Genomic DNA, 15,460 nt, shown 5'->3' on the forward strand with positions numbered 1-15,460 from the left:
GCGCGCGGGGAGGGGCCGCGCCATCACCCGGAGAGCCCGGCGGATCCCGGACTCCCGCCCGCCGCTCCGCCCGCCGCGCACCTCCGCTCACCGCTCGCCCGGCTCCAGCCGCCGCCGCACGGTGAGTACTCGCGTCCGGTAGCCGGCCGCCCTTTGCGTCCGGCCCCGACCGCTTCTTTTCGTTTAGTTCTGATCGGGGCTCTTGCGGCTGTTGTTTTTATTATACCTAACGACTCCACCGCCTGGTTCGCACCGCTGCCCGCCTCCCGCCTCGCCGCTCTTCCCCAGCTCGCCCCTCGAGCCCAGGAGCCGGCGACCGCTCCCCGAGCTGCCCTGGCCGCTGCTCCTGGTCGCTGTGTGTGATTCTTCCCTCGTGCTTTTCGCTTGGGGCCCCCGGAAATGTTGGTCCTTTCCTAGGGTGCTCCTTCGGGCCTCCGGGCCCCGAGCCACTTTCTCTCGCCCAGGAAAGCCCCTCGGAGACACGAGACCCTCAGCTTTCTCGGGGGACGCTCTCAGCTTGCGGGGCGCTCTCTTCACTGCATGCGGGGCCGGGCACCCAGAAGCCATCGTCGCTTCCCAGGGCGCTGTGCCCCCCCCCAGCCGCCTCCGCAACGCGCCCCAGAGCCTACGGAGCCGCGTCGCCCCCTCAGCGGCGGAGTGGGGGCAGTGCCGGTGTCTTTGGCCCCCACTCCGCCAAGGGACTTCTACGCCAAGGGAGGGTCAACTAATTTCAGTTTGATCCGCGAGATAAAGACGAAACAGACAGTAGATAAATAGCCTGATACTTGCCAGAGGTACAAGACAGATGGGAGAAAGACCAGCGAGCCGGCAGAGACAGACAGCTCAGGGACAGATAAGATCGACAGATGAGGGGCAGGTAGACAAGCACCGAGGGAGACAGGCCGGCAGGCTGAAGATTCCAGTGTCCTCCGGAGAGCTTTTCCACTCGGATCTCCTGTCCCCCTGGAGGTCCCCTCTCAACATGGATTTGCCTTTTGGGCCCTCAGGGCTGGGCTACCCCAGTCGCTGGAGGGCCCATAGCTGTGGGCCTGATGGAAGCATTGACCGGCCTGAGACACGTGGCTGGGCCCCAAGCCGCCACCTGGGTGCCCCTGCTCCCTGCCTTGGCCGGAGTGAAGCGGCTGGACCTGCAGCAACTTTTGTGCCTGTAGCCTTGCAGTGGCTTTCGAAGACCCGCTGGGAATTCCTCCCATCCCATAGGGGCTGCAAAGCTGGGCATGGAAGATGCTGGGAGAGGAGATGCTCGCCCCCCCCCCCCAAAGAGAGCCTGGAGCCTCGGAGCCTGCATTTGGCCTGGGTGGAAAAGAGATTTCTGAAGGGGGAAAGCAGGGAGTAGGGAATTAGAAGCAGAAGAAGTGGCTCCAAAGAAACTTATGTGGAACCTTTCTGTCCCACACACTGACCCCAACGGAAGCCAACGTTGGTCTGGAACACAGCTAAAAATACAGAAAATGTGATTAGGAACTGCAGGATCCCGGTCCCACTGATGGCAGGAGAGAAAACGGCTTCTATATTCAGCCGGAATCTTTCCACTCAACAAACACGGGGTTCCGGGCTTGAGAGGAGAAGGTCTGGTTTGTGGAAACCGGCACTGCTGTCCCCGGAAGCTGGCTTGGCGCGGAGCTGGGTGGGTGCTGGCCGCCCTGGGTCCTGAAGCGCCTGGCGCTCTTTGGAGAGGGTCAGGTTCAGCACCGCGAACAGCGGTCTCCCCCGTCTCTCCCCCTCCCAGGCAGCCCGCGGTCCCTCCTCCTCTCACTGCCCTCTCCACCACCACCACACCCGCCGCCGCCTGGAAGTGGGCAGTGACCGCCCCTCCTCCGCCTCCATACCCCTCCCTGCGCTGCCCCCGCCCGCCCGCGTGCGTGCGCGGCTGAGTAGAGGGGCGGCCGGTCCCCGAAGTCCGGGCTTCAGGACCCCGGCCAGCAGGGCGGGCGGCGAGGGTAGCGGAAGGCGTCTGAAAGCCTGGAGCTGGCGATGGCTTTGCTGTGTGGCCTTGGGCAAGTCGCTCTCCGTCTCTGGGTTCCCCCTCCTCCCCAGTCCGAATACAGGATTGGGTTCCTAGCTGCTCGGGAGTCCCTGAGTCTCCATCACCCCTTCTCCTCCCTGGAACCCGGGGCACGGCTTTTATTCTGGCGCCAATATGGGTCTGAATAACAAAAGGCACCCGTCCTTGGGACGAGTGAGAGTGGACCTCCCCACTGCCAAGAGTTCCCCCCAAATGCCTGACTCTGCGCGCCCTGCTGGGCGGGCCCGGGCCGCGGCGGCAGCGCTCAAAGTGGCTCATCCTTGCTCTCTGCTTTCTCTGTTTCGCAGGAGCGGCGGCATGGAGGCTCTCACCACTCAGCTGGGGCCGGGGCGCGAGGGCAGCTCCTCGCCCAACTCCAAGCAAGAGCTGCAGCCTTACTCGGGCTCCAGCGCTCTCAAACCCAACCAGGTGGGCGAGACGTCGCTGTACGGGGTGCCCATCGTGTCTCTGGTCATCGATGGCCAGGAGCGCCTGTGCCTGGCGCAGATCTCCAACACGCTCCTCAAGAACTACAGCTACAACGAGATCCACAACCGCCGCGTGGCCCTGGGCATCACGTGCGTGCAGTGCACGCCGGTGCAGCTGGAGATCCTGCGCAGGGCCGGAGCCATGCCCATCTCCTCGCGCCGCTGCGGCATGATCACCAAGCGCGAGGCCGAGCGCCTGTGCAAGTCGTTCCTGGGCGAGCACAAGCCGCCCAAGCTGCCCGAGAACTTCGCCTTCGATGTGGTGCACGAGTGCGCCTGGGGCTCGCGCGGCAGCTTCATCCCCGCACGCTACAACAGCTCGCGTGCCAAATGCATCAAGTGCGGTTACTGCAGCATGTACTTCTCGCCTAACAAGTTCATCTTCCACTCGCACCGCACGCCCGACGCCAAGTACACCCAGCCCGACGCCGCCAATTTCAACTCGTGGCGCCGCCACCTCAAACTCAGCGACAAGTCGGCCACGGATGAACTGAGCCACGCTTGGGAGGACGTCAAGGCCATGTTTAACGGCGGCACGCGCAAGCGGACCTTCTCGCTGCAAGGAGGCGGCGCAGGCGGCGCGAACGGCGGGTCGGGTGGGCAGGGGAAGGGCGGCGCCGTCGGCGGCGGAGGCGGCGGCGGTGGCCCGGGGTGTGGCGCGGAGATGGCCCCAGGCCCGCCGCCACACAAAAGCCTGCGCTGCGGCGAGGAGGAGGCTACCGGGCCTCCGGGGCCGCCGCCTCCCCACCCTCAGCGCGGACTTGGCCTAGCAGCGGCAGCAGGCCCAGCCGGCCCCGGAGGGCCGGGGGGAAGCGCCGGCGTCCGCAGCTACCCGGTGATTCCGGTGCCCAGCAAAGGCTTTGGACTCTTACAAAAGCTGCCCCCGCCGCTCTTCCCGCATCCGTACGGTTTCCCCACAGCCTTCGGCCTGTGCCCCAAAAAGGACGACGCGGTGTTAGGTGCGGGCGAGCCGAAGGGCGGCCCTGGCAGCGGGGGCGGCGGGGGCGGTGCGGGCGGCGGCAGCGGCGGCGCTGGCGGCCCGGGAGCCGGGCACTTGCCCCCGGGGACCGGGGCGGGCCCGGGCGGCGGTGCCATGTTCTGGGGACATCAGCCCTCCGGAGCAGCTAAGGACGCGGCGGCGGTGGCTGCAGCGGCCGCCGCCGCCACCGTGTATCCGACGTTCCCCATGTTCTGGCCCGCGGCAGGCAGCCTCCCGGTGCCGCCCTACCCGGCAGCGCAGAGCCAAGCCAAGGCCGTAGCGGCCGCCGTGGCGGCGGCAGCGGCGGCGGCGGCGGCGGCCGCGGGCGGCGGAGGCCCGGAGCCCCTGGACGGTGCCGAGCCAGCCAAAGAGGGCGGCCTCGGCGCGGAGGAGCGCTGCCCGAGCGCTCTTTCCCGAGGACCGCTGGACGAGGACGGTGCGGACGAGGCGCTGCCTCCGCCCCTGGCCCCGCTACCGCCGCCGCCGCCGCCGCCGCACGCACGCAAAGGCTCCTACGTGTCGGCCTTCAGGCCTGTGGTCAAAGACGCCGAGAGCATTGCCAAGCTCTATGGCAGCGCCCGTGAGGCGTACGGCGCCGGACCTGCTCGTGGGCCCGGGCCGGGCGCGGGGACCGGCGGCGGCTACGTGAGCCCGGACTTTCTGAGCGAGGGCAGCTCCAGCTACCATTCTGCCTCGCCCGACGTGGACACCGCGGACGAGCCCGAGGTGGACGTGGAGTCCAACCGCTTCCCCGACGAAGAGGAGGGCGCCCAGGACGAGGCCGAGCCCAGCGCCCCCAGCACTGCAGGTGGCCCGGACGGCGACCAGCCCGCTGGGCCCCCGGCCGCAGTCGCGGGCGTGGACAGCCTGGCAGACTCCCCCGAGGGCGGCAGCCCCCACCCCCGGCGCCGCCTGGGGCCACCCCCCGCCGGCCGGTCCGCATTTGGGGACCTGGCGGCCGACGACGTGGTGCGGAGACCCGAGAGGAGCCCGCCAAGCGGTGGCTACGACCTGCGAGAGCCTTGCGGGTCCCTGGGAGGTCCCGCGCCCGCCAAGGTGAGCCCCGGGCCCACCCCACCGGTGACGCCAGCCCCCACTTAGCCCTGGGCACGGCCTGGATGCCAGGCGGCCCTGGCTCCGCCGGGCACGGGAGTGTTACGCGCAGGTGTTGGGGCGGTAGGCTCCGGCGGGCCCACAGCCGCTGGGAGCCCCAGACGGAGAGGTTCTTCGGAGGATCGGGGTGGGGTCGGGCGGGAGAAGGCTCGGGGAACGCGTGTACTTGGTTTTTACTGATGGGTGTGGGCAGCCCGGCGGAGACCACCTGACACACAGACTCAGAAAGAAGTGAAGGGACTGAGGGAAGAGAAAGGGAGCCAGAGCAAAGCGCCCCGAGTGCGTCCCCCAGGATAGGGATCAGAGTCCCCAGGGTGCACCCGTGGGTACGGGGTGCTGCAGAGCAGCAGTCGGGAGCCGGCAGCACCGCGTCCCGGGGCTCCCGCGCCTCTCCAGCTCGCAGTTTCCCGAGTCTATTCGAACTCCCACCTAGAGAACTGCGGGGTTGGGCGCTGGGCAGCTGGGCCAGGGGCTCCTGCGTCGGCAGAGCTGGGACTGGAAGGGCGGAGTGCAGCAGGGTCTGAATCGTTTAGCCATTTTTGAAAGTGGGTGAGCACACCTGTACGTTCTCATTCGGTTCATTAAAGCACGGATCATACACCGGATGCGAAAGGCGTCGTTTATACTGGGGGTCGCGGCGGGAGCGGGAGGGAAAATGGGAACGCAGCGAATGCAGGCGGCTTCTGTCCGCCCCTGGCTTGGGGCACGCTTTTGTTGGAAGCAATTTTTTTTTTCCACCGGCGCCAATAATGACCGTGAGTGTGCAACGGTGCGGCGGGCTCTGAGGGCGCAAGGGCGCGAGGGCCCGCTGGGCAGGGCTGAGCGGCTTCAGCCCGCCGCGGAGCCCCCCCTAATCGTTTGTCATTTCTCGGCCGCCGCAGGTGTCCGCGCCGGAGAGGGACGAGTACGCGAAGAGCGCTGCGGCGGCGGCGGCGCTGGGGCCCACGGCCTCCTTTCTCTGCGCCCCCGAGACCCACGGTAATGCCTGCCGAGGTCGCTGGCCGCTGTCCTGGGGGCACGCAAACAGAGGGCCAGCCAGGGGGAGGCCTCGAGGGAAGACACACAGGGAAGGAGCGAGAGGGAAAGACAAGTAATGAAAGAAAAAGGAAGCTAAACTAAGGAACCCCCAACAGCTTCCACCACTTGGTTACTGAAGAGAACAGCAACAACACACCCTCTCCAGCCCACACACGCACACACATGCTCGCGCGCGCCAGGACACCCCGGACCCTGGGTTAAGACATTGTAAAAATTACACTTGGCACCTCCTTCAAGTCCACTCTTTATTCAGCGAGTGTGTCTGCCGGCAGGGTCCCCCGTGACCGGGCCGGGTCCAGGCGGAGGATGAGGGCGCTCTGGCACCCCAGAAGCGCTGGGGTAGCTGCGGTTCCATGCCGGGTGGGGGTAGCCCTGCACTTGCCCTCGGGTCCAACCCGGGGTTGGGGGGAACGGGGAGGGGAGACTTGGAAATCCGGCAGGCCAAAGCAGCCGAGCCGGCGACGATACCCGCCCCCCTCCGCGCCGCTGCCACCTCGAAAGTCGCCTCCTAGGCTGTGCGCTAGGCGGAAGTCGCGCGGGCAGACCCAGCGGCCACGCGCGCTCGCGGTGCCCCAGTATCTGCGCGCGATGTAGGTCGCTCGTCCCTGGTGGGCCCGGCTGCTCGGCTCGCTCTTTTCCGGGGCTGGGGTGGGGGCGTAAAGCAGCGAGAGGAACAGACCCTGCGCGGGGGAGGGAGTCGCCGGCCCCGGAGCCTCGGGCGCCTGGGCGCACAGCCGGGAACCAGAGGCGGCCGCGACGTTTTTAATGAGGGCTTGGGCGCCCCGACCGCGGCAGCTCTGGCGGTATCGGGGTCACGGTTTCTTTGCCTCTCCTTGAAACTCGGTTTATTGCCTTTAAGAGCCAGATAAGGACGACAATCACTCGACCGCCGACGATTTGGAAACCAGGAAATCCTATCCAGACCAAAGGAGTATCTCCCAGCCAAGTCCCGCAAACACAGACCGAGGTGAGCCCTAGGACCCTCGCGCGCACCTGCCCTCGGTAGCCGGGGCTCCATCGCCTAGGCTACCCTGGGCTTAGCGAGAACGGTTTTCAATCAGCCAGTGACCTTCCGGTTCAACGCGGGGGGAGGTGCAGGCCGGTTTTCCTGAGTTGCTACCTCCTTGGTAGCTTCGGAGGCTCTTCCGGGTAAGGGGTGGGGAAGGTACTAGAAGGAAGTGGAAAGACACTCTCACCCACATAAAATAGGTCAGAAGCCCCGTTTTGCCTGGGCTCACTCTCCCACTTCCTGAAATGATATCCTGCGTGGAGGGCCGAGGGGGGGTCCTGAGTAGGTCCCAGGAAGCCCCATCCTCCCCTTCCAAGGCCTCTCCCGGGACAGAACCCCTGATCCCTGCCCTTGAATCGCAGGCGAAGATGGGCTCACCCTGGATGTCACAGGAACTCAGCTGGTGGAGAAAGACATCGAAAACCTGGCCAGAGGTGAGGTTCCACCTGTGCAAGGGAGGCTACGCTGTGGTGGAGGGAACCGGGCCCTTCCTGCAGAGAGCAAGTGTGGGGAAATCAGGGCTCTTTGAGGGGAGCAGTTCTCATTGTGCGGAGTGGCTGGGGACACATCCTGCACAGTGGTGTAGGGCGGGACCAGGGGGTGAACAGAACCCCCAGAGGTCTAGTGCAAGTTTCTGTTTGGGAGGCTCAGGTCTGTCTGAAGAGGCCAGTGAGGCAGCAACCAGTGATGATTCGCAGAAGCTGCTATGTGTGGACCGTTGGACAGGACTCTCTGGGTGCCCCCAACCCCAGTGGAAAACAGGACTCTTTCTGAGTAGCCATATTGTAGAGAGGCATCTGTTTTAGGAGTGCGGGAGAAGTTGCAATAGTTTTCCCCTTGGGATTAGTGCGTAACCACCCTCACCCTGTCCTAACTGGAGTGAGGAGGGAGTCTGCATCCTGGGGTCCCAGCGCTGCTGTGCTGCCGGGAGGGGGAAGGAGGCCTGGAGGCACAGAGGGAGGGAGCCGCTAACCCCTTTGCCTGTCCACCTTCCATTTCTGTGTGTTCAAAGGTGCCTGCTCCCAGGGCAGGCCCAACAGCAAGGCCCCTACAGTAGGGAAGCTGAGGCCACTAACAGAGCCTTCCTCACCTGACTGCCTCCGCAGCCCCCAGCCCAAGGAGGGTCTCTGAAATGAGTGGAGGGAGGGAGACAAGCAGTGTTCTGTTCTTCCCAGCTGCAGACCTTACAGGACAAGCTACGACCTTCAGAATAACTGGTGCTTCCTAAGCAGACTCTCAGTGTGAATTCGGGGGTAGAGGGGCCTCCCGAAATTGTAGGCAGACTGTGTTGTGTGCATTTTTCTGGGAGTCCAAGACTCTGGGCAGAGTCTCCCCGATTTGCATTGAAGGGGTCAGGACTGTCAGTTGCAGCAGGACATCAAGTGTTCGTGAGCCAGCCTCTGTAAGACTGGGGACTTGGGAACAACTTAGGGCAGATAACAAGGCTGGTTAGCTCCTGGAGCCTGGGCCTTTTCAGTCCACTGTGGGTTGCACCATCCCGAACTTCAATCCCCTGGGCACCCCCACTCCCTAGCTCCAGGGTCTTTGCCCAAATCTTTTGGATGCAAATACAAAGGGAGAGTGCTAGAGACCTCTGCCCCAGCTTGGGGCTCTCAGGCTGTTGGCCAGGGCAGGACCTGGTGCCTCCGCACTCAAGCTCCACAAGTCCCCACCACCCCTTTCCCTCCCACTTGCCCCCTTCACAGATGAATTGCAGAAACTGCTCCTGGAGCAAATGGAACTCCGAAAGAAGCTGGAGCGAGAATTTCAGAGTCTCAAAGGTATCCCCGTCCAGCCCCAACCCAGCCCCATCTCATCAGCAAGCTCTCCCCCCTAGCAAGTGGTCTGCTTGGGTAGCAGGGTGCAGGCAACTGCCACAGCCCGCCCCGGGGGGAGCCAGGAACCCGCCTCTGTGGGGTCTCCAGCCAGGCGACAATTGGGTGGAGGTGGAGGTAGGGGTAGGGGTGAGGAGGGGGGAGTGGGGCAGAGGGGCTGGGGGAGGGGGCTATGCGTAACAGCTCCCGCTTAATCAATTTGCACAGATAATTTTCAGGATCAGATGAAGAGGGAATTGGCTTATCGAGAAGAAATGGTGCAACAGCTGCAAATTGTCAGAGGTAAGACGGGAGTCAGGTGAGCGCGCGCGAGGCCGTAACTGCCTCTCGTCTGGCAGGAGCCGCTGTGTTGGCTCAGTCATTTGGATTTAAATTGAAGGTAATTTAACAATTATTTTTTTTATTTAATATCCTTTGTATACTCTGATTAGCCTCGGAATGGCAAGCGAGCCCAGCAAACGGCTTGCAGGCATCATTACATGGAGTGATTGAACTTCTTATCGCGGCAATTTCCCTGGTTTCTAAATTAAAAATCGAGGCGTAAAATTACCTGGGAAGTAATGCCTAAGTTTGCTTTAATTTTGGTTAGATCCATCTGCCTTTAAGCGCCATCCCAGGCCATTTCCTCCTTCCTCATCCTGCGGTTTGGAGCCTGGGGACCCCCTCCTCCATCCCCAGGGTTGTCTCTGCCAGGGGCTGCGCCCCGGGGAGGGAGTGACGCCCGGGCTGTGACCCCGGCTGGCCGGAAGGTGGCCTGCATTAACTCAGGGTTCCCTCCGTGTCTTCCAGATACGCTGTGTAACGAACTGGACCAGGAGCGGAAGGCGCGCTACGCCATCCAGCAGAAATTAAAAGGTGCGGAACCGGGAAACAAAGAGAGGGAGGGCCCAGGTGCGGCCGTGCAGGCTGCGGGATGGATCGGTGGATGGACGGGCGGACAGGGGCTCGCCAGGGGAAAAGCCAGGAGTCTCCATGGATCAGTAGCTGAGAGGAGAGAGGTGGGAATTGACCTTATTGGGAAATAGTTTCAGAACGCTGCGGTAGGGAGAAAGAGATCCTTGAGCTCTGGGCTTGGGAAAATCTACCTTCTTCTTCTAATTTTGGCCTCGGGCAAGCGCACCTCCCCCCCCCCACACTCTGCCTTAGTTTCCTCTTCTGTAAAATGGGGCGACTAAAGCAGCGTGGTGGTTCTGACTCACCAAGGTCTCTCAGCTGCCAACTCCTGAGCTAGCAGAGTTGGGTGGGTGCGGGAGGAGGGCCAGGGGACCCCCGCGGTCGCCGGGGAGGCAGGCGAGGCGCCCGACGTGGCCCGCGCGACTCTCTCCCCAGAAGCCCACGACGCCCTGCACCACTTCTCCTGCAAGATGCTCACGCCCCGTCACTGCACTGGCAACTGCTCCTTCAAACCCCCGCTGTTGCCCTAGGGCCGGCCCCGCCGCGCCCCCCGCGCCTTCAAGCCATGCTGCTCCTTCCTGTACGCACCCGCGGCGGCCCAGAGTGAGGAACAAGCCATTCGGACCCGACCGATGTACATACAGCCGCCCGTCCGCCCACCCTCCTCCCGGGCGCACGGGGCCCTGCCCGCCCCCGACGGGGCGTCCCAGGCCCAGTCCCGGGGCCGTCTCGGAACCCCCGGCGTGAAAGCCGCCCGGACCCTCTGTGGAACTCCAGGGCATCGGACCTCCAGGGGTTCCCCGGACCCGCGGAGGAAGGCGGGGAGCGGAGGTCGCCCGCCCCGCCCCCGCGTGCGGCTGGGGACCCGGGTTGTGAACACTGAGTAGCAACCTCGCTGGCGCGGGCGTCGCGCCCCCGCCCCGCCCACGTGTGAAACTCTCGTTCCTAACGACACAGTGGCTATGTGCAATGGATCTAAGCGTACTGCGAGTCTCTTGGTTCAGTATTAGGTTCACTCTAATTTATTTACGCTCTAAGTTATGTTGCTTCCTTCCCCCTCGCCTCGGTTTTATACTCCCCGTTGGGATTCTTGCTTTGTCTATTTTTGGTTGTAATCTCTCGACCTAACAGCACTTTAAAAGGGCGACAACTGACTCAACTGGATGGCGACCACCTTGAGCCTGTTTGGGGAGACCACCCTGTATCCGTGACTTTTGTTTTTAATAATAATAACAACAATAATAAAAAGCTCTTGTCGCTTCTGGGGGCTGCAGAGGTGGGAGTGAGGGGGGAGGGGCAGCGCCACAGGTGAGGGCAGGACCCTGCCGCGCAGGGTCTGGGGCGCTCGTGGGTTTGAGAGTCGCGTTTGCCCAGGTGGGCGGCAGGCGCGCCACGACCTCTTCACACGCTCCTCCAGACCATCCCCTTTCCGCGTTTAGGATCTCCGCCCCCGCCCCGGGCCCAGAAAGGGCACCCACTGCGTGGTCCCTGGTGTCGCAAGGACCGAGACTTCATTCGTGCGCATTTCCACGCCAGCCACACCCGGGAAAGTCATCTCCCGGGCGCTTAGAGACAGGGAGCCTGCGTGAACTTCTGCCGGAGCCACCCCACGCAGGTGGCACGGGCAGCGCGGCCGGCCTGGCCCTGCAGCAGCGCCGGGCCGGGTGGAAGACCAAGGCCGCTCTCAAGCACTGAGTGCCCTTCCGCCTGCTCGGCCGCCGCGCGAGGGGAGGCAGCCTGGCAGCGCTTTAAGGTTCCGTCCACGTAGGCCCCAGCGGAGCTGGGGACAAGGGCGTGGAGGAGCCCGGGGAGGAAGGCGGGGCCCGGTGCGCCGGGCCGCTTCGCTCCTGGGCCTTGGCTAGGATGTCTGGCGCGCGGTGGGGGCGGGGGGGCGGTTGATGTGGCCTCCCCTAGCCGCGCGCCCCTGGTCGGCCTCAGTTTCCTAAGCACACCTGCTACAGATAAGGGACGCAGAGTGCATAGCCTCCGCTTTTGTCCTTTGGGGCGGGAGGTGCGGACGCAGTGGGGGAGCCCCGTGGTACTGGACCCGGTCCTCCCTGGCTGCCCTTCCCCTCCATGGCCGGCTAAGAAGGGTCCAGTGTCCCCGTCCTTTATTTTCCTGAGTCTCCGTTTCGTCCTCTATAACAGCATCCCAGCGCGCCGGGAAGTAGGCCGAGCGCGGAGCCGCGGCGCTGCGGCCGGGACCGGCGCCCGGACCTGGCACTCCTCCCGGCAACCCCGGGGCCTCTCCCTGCGGGGACCCCGGAGGTGAGCATCGGGTCCAGCGGCGCGCGGCCGGCAGCTTGGAGGCCGGCAACTTCCGTGGGGACCCCAGGAGGAGCCGGCAAACGGGGGTCGCGCCGTCCGAGGAGTGCTGATAGAGAGCCCGAAGGCACGGCAGAGGGCCCCCCCGCCCCCCCCTCCCCGGCGCTGGGTCTTTGAGCCCTCAGGTCCCAGGACCCCGCAAGGGCGACACCCAGAGAGCACTGGGGGGACGCGCCGTCTCCACGCAGGGACCCTTCAGGGAGCAGGGACGTCTCGCAAGATGGTACCACCCAAGTCCCCGTCGCCGAGAAGAGGTGACCTGAGTCCCCAGGGCGCCCCTTTGGCCCTACCTGGCGGCACCTTTAAAAGCCGCGCTTCCCTAGTCTGTGAAATGGGCATGACAGTTTGCACAGGAAGTGCTGCCCGCCCAGCGAACGTGCGCTCCCATCCCCTGTCCCGCCGAGTGAAGAACGCGCGAGCACCTGCGGCCCGCCGAAGGGGCGCCCCCTCTGGGCCCGAATCCCCGCAGGTCGGGCGGACCCGGCCCAGAAAGCTCAGCCGCGAAAACCCTCCTGGGCTCCGAGTCCCTTCGGAAGCGGTTTGTTCCCCGCCACCATCCATCCCCCAACATGTTAATAACCGAACGATTGGTATGGATGTAATTATCAATAATTATAGGAATTATTGCTGATTGCGGGGCTCGTAGCTACTTTAATTAGTTTACCAGATTCTAATTAAGTTAAATGAAACATTAATAGGGAAAATATGCTTTGAAAAAAAAAAAACCTCCAGGATTAAAAAGTCTTATTTCTCGCCACAACGTTGCCACCTCGCGACTGATTTTAGGCATTACAGCCAACACCCAGAGGCCCCGGCGAGAGCTGGGGTGGGTAAGGCACAGACTCTCCCCTGCCCCAGGGAGTCCCCGTCTCGGGGTGAGGGCCAGCTGAACTGAACATGCTCCTTGCCACCTACCACTGCTTTTCCTTAGAGGAAATCTGGATGCCCCCTGGGAGCCATAATGGGACAGGACAGCGGGTCTCTAGCTCCACCGGTCCTTGCAAATCCAGGTGAGAAGCCCAAGCAAGCTGGAAACGCTGGTGGAGCCTGCAGTATTTCACCTTCTAGGAGAATTCTGGAAGGCTGCTTCTACCACCCTTTCCTCTGCAAAGGCCCCCTCGAGATCCCTGGACTCTGTGGTCTCAGATAACCTGGGGCATCTCATGGCAGTTGGGTCAGGAGGCCACCGGGACACTCACCCCCCTGTGGTCTCCTTTGGCTGTGTCTGCCTGTTTCCCAAGGGGTTATACCTTGCTCTTGCTGTCATCTCCAACTCATGGCCCATTGCACCCCAGAAACACAACCAGCTTCCTGCTTTGCGGTTCATCCAGGTGCTGGAAATGTCGGGGGAACGGGATCCCTAGGTGCTCCTGGACAACAGCTACCCAGAACCAATTAAACTCCTTTACATAAGATTAATTAAGACAGGCTTACTGCTCAGAAAGAAGATCCTTCGTCAGCAGGATTAGGTTGGGAGGCAGGAGTCAGGTGAGGGATTGTCAGCCTAGGATATAGGAAAACATTCTTCCTGTTCCGACTGTGTCCCAGGGAGGGTGCTCCTTCCCTCAGGTACATTTAGCGAGATCACCAGGCACATACCGTCTCCCCACCCCCAGCTGCCCTCCTGTGAAGCTGTGTCTTGAATTCAGAACCGCAACAAAGATGGAACTGGATCGGCTCCCTCTTTCCACCAAGTCTAAGCAGCTCTCTGTCCCGTCCCCTCCTTCAGAGGTAGCCTAATGTCTCTCAATCCCAGCTCTGCCTCTTGAATTGTGTGCGACCTCGGACACGTGAAATCTTTGTGCCTTGTGCCCTCATCTACAGCACAAGGGATCTCGTCCCAGCCTTTTGGCTGAGATCAAGTGTAGCATCTGTTCTTATCAGTTTCACATAGCACGAGGGAAATGCAACTGTTCTGTGCCCACGATGAGTTCATCTATGTTGAGCACCGAGAACAGCTCTTGGCATGCCAGACGGGCTGCTATGTGGGTGTTTGCTGAGATGATGATTCTGACTTCATTTTCAAGCTCCAAGACTCAGGACAGGAATGCTTTTAAGGAGTCCCCACATGGACCCCGTTCTGTGACCCTCTGCTCCTTCTGGGGGCCAGGAATTCTACCCCATAATCAGTGTGTTGTCCAGCCTGGACTCAAACTCTGCAGAGACAGATTCTTAAGAATCCACCAGCACCCAGGTTAGAAGGGCACCCTGCAATGCCTAGACCTTGGTTTACTACATGTGGACAAAGGGACCTCACCAGGGCAGCTGTCCAAGTTCTCAACAAGTTCGTGCAGAGCCAGCAGCCGGCCAGGTCTCAGGACTGGGAGCTGCCTGGTACTTCAGAACTCCCACTCCAAGACAACCTTCGCGCCCAGAGCAAGTTTCTTTGCAACAATCTCACCAAGCCTTCTTGGGCCATTTCTCTTTAATTCCATTTCACCAGTCTGCCCCCTCCCACACACAGGCTAATAGCATTGGCGTCTGGGGTTTGTCCCTGGTGGAAGGAGAGGAACATTGGTCACCAACGTTGTTCGCTTCCTGTATGGCACACACCGATTTCCCAAGGGCCGCCAAAAATCACCAAAGCCTGTCCTCTCATTCCGTCCACGGAAGGCGGTGAGCCTCGGAGGAGGCCCAAGGAGGGGTCCCACAGAGACCTGTGCTCTCATCCCCGGGCTCCAGAGCTCAGCACAGCTCCGGGGAAGAGCACCTGCCGCGGCCCAGGGCCTCCGTATCTGACTGCCCGCCCTGCAGCGGCCGCGGGAGGCCGACCGCGGGGTCCCAGTGGCCGCGGAATCCCCAGCAGAGCAGGTGGGCCGGGTTTATTTCAGAGAAAAGTGGACACGTCAGGAAGCAGGAAGTCATCGCTGGGTATCTGAACTTGGCCGTCCTTCTTTCCCTTCGTCCTTGTAATTAGAACTGTTTCAGCAGTGGAACAGCTTGGGGCCAGGGTCCCTGTGCCTACCCCGGCCTTGAGGGCCTGGTTTCTGCCATTCCCGGTCGGCGCGCCTGCCGAGGTGGGCGGGGCTTTTGGGGAGAGGTGGGAGACAGTGAAGCACCCTGATTAAGTGACATTGAGGGGAGTCTGTCAGTATTCTCGCGCGTCCCTGCTTACGGTTGCAACCGATCCTGGGCCGTTTAAGCCAGCAATGCAGCAGGTGTAAGGTGCACAGCGCGCACAGCGTACTGTCCGGGACGCAGACGCCCCTCAGAGACGACTCTGCCTAGGCCCCACCTCCTTCTATTGGGTCTCCTGAGACTCCGAACAGTGTGTTTTGTGTCCAACAAGACAGAACACGTAAAAGCATTTGCTTTAATGGCGTCAGCTGGGCACCTGATTAAACTAGGTGCAAAAATATGGAACGCTTCACGAATTTGCGTGTCATCCTTGCGCAGGGGCCATGCTAATCTTCTCTGTATCGTTCCAATTTTAGTATATGTGCTGCCGAAGCGAGCACGAGCTAACACCCTTCCCTGCAGATATATAAAGCCAAAAATTAAAAATCTTTTTTAATTATGGTGAGTATACTGTAGGGTTCTCCAATTGAAAAATACTCCATAGATTACATATTCTTGTATTACATAGTATGCACTTGTATCCTTGTGTTTTCAGGCACATTAAATGAAAAGTTTTCCTAATCTCTTTATATTGTATATGCAAATATCAAGGGACCATGGGAAAGCGGCCTTCTCTCCGCCCGACCTCGGCGCGCGCCTCCTGGGCGTGCCCGGAGGCCACGCCCCCGTCACGTT

General features: G+C 62.1%; 1 protein-coding gene, 1 non-coding gene and 1 pseudogene across 6 annotated transcripts; 2 read left to right on the forward strand and 1 right to left on the reverse strand.

The window, feature by feature from the left end:
* SKOR1 (SKI family transcriptional corepressor 1) lies at nucleotides 1-10,580 on the forward strand. Of its 5 annotated transcripts, none has more exons than XR_016217593.1 (9): nucleotides 1-121; nucleotides 2,335-4,549; nucleotides 5,488-5,584; nucleotides 6,504-6,611; nucleotides 7,016-7,087; nucleotides 8,360-8,434; nucleotides 8,696-8,867; nucleotides 9,278-9,343; nucleotides 9,913-9,966. XR_016217593.1 is itself a non-coding variant. In XM_051821806.3 (9 exons), exons 2-9 carry the CDS (start codon nucleotides 2,345-2,347, stop codon nucleotides 9,910-9,912), a joined length of 2,793 nt encoding a protein of 930 aa, XP_051677766.3. In that variant the 5' UTR covers nucleotides 1-121; nucleotides 2,335-2,344; the 3' UTR covers nucleotides 9,913-10,580. The 5 variants fall into 5 exon arrangements, 3 of the variants coding, with proteins under 3 accessions (XP_051677766.3, XP_051677767.3, XP_051677768.3); XR_016217592.1 differs by lacking the exon at nucleotides 9,913-9,966 and adding an exon at nucleotides 9,818-9,886; XM_051821806.3 differs by having other exon boundaries at nucleotides 8,696-8,770; nucleotides 9,818-10,580.
* A 2,959-nt stretch (nucleotides 10,581-13,539) lies between these two features.
* On the forward strand, nucleotides 13,540-13,670 carry LOC127484081 (U2 spliceosomal RNA; annotated as a pseudogene).
* A 1,388-nt stretch (nucleotides 13,671-15,058) lies between these two features.
* LOC127483866 (U6 spliceosomal RNA) lies at nucleotides 15,059-15,165 on the reverse strand. The gene has a single exon (XR_007910660.1). It is a non-coding gene; the product is annotated as a U6 spliceosomal RNA (small nuclear RNA).
* Nucleotides 15,166-15,460: the final 295 nt, after the last annotated feature.

Source organism: Oryctolagus cuniculus, chromosome 12 (assembly GCF_051225735.1).
Source record: "Oryctolagus cuniculus isolate XC-2025 breed Fujian yellow rabbit chromosome 12, ASM5122573v1, whole genome shotgun sequence".
Lineage (NCBI taxonomy): Eukaryota > Metazoa > Chordata > Mammalia > Lagomorpha > Leporidae > Oryctolagus > Oryctolagus cuniculus.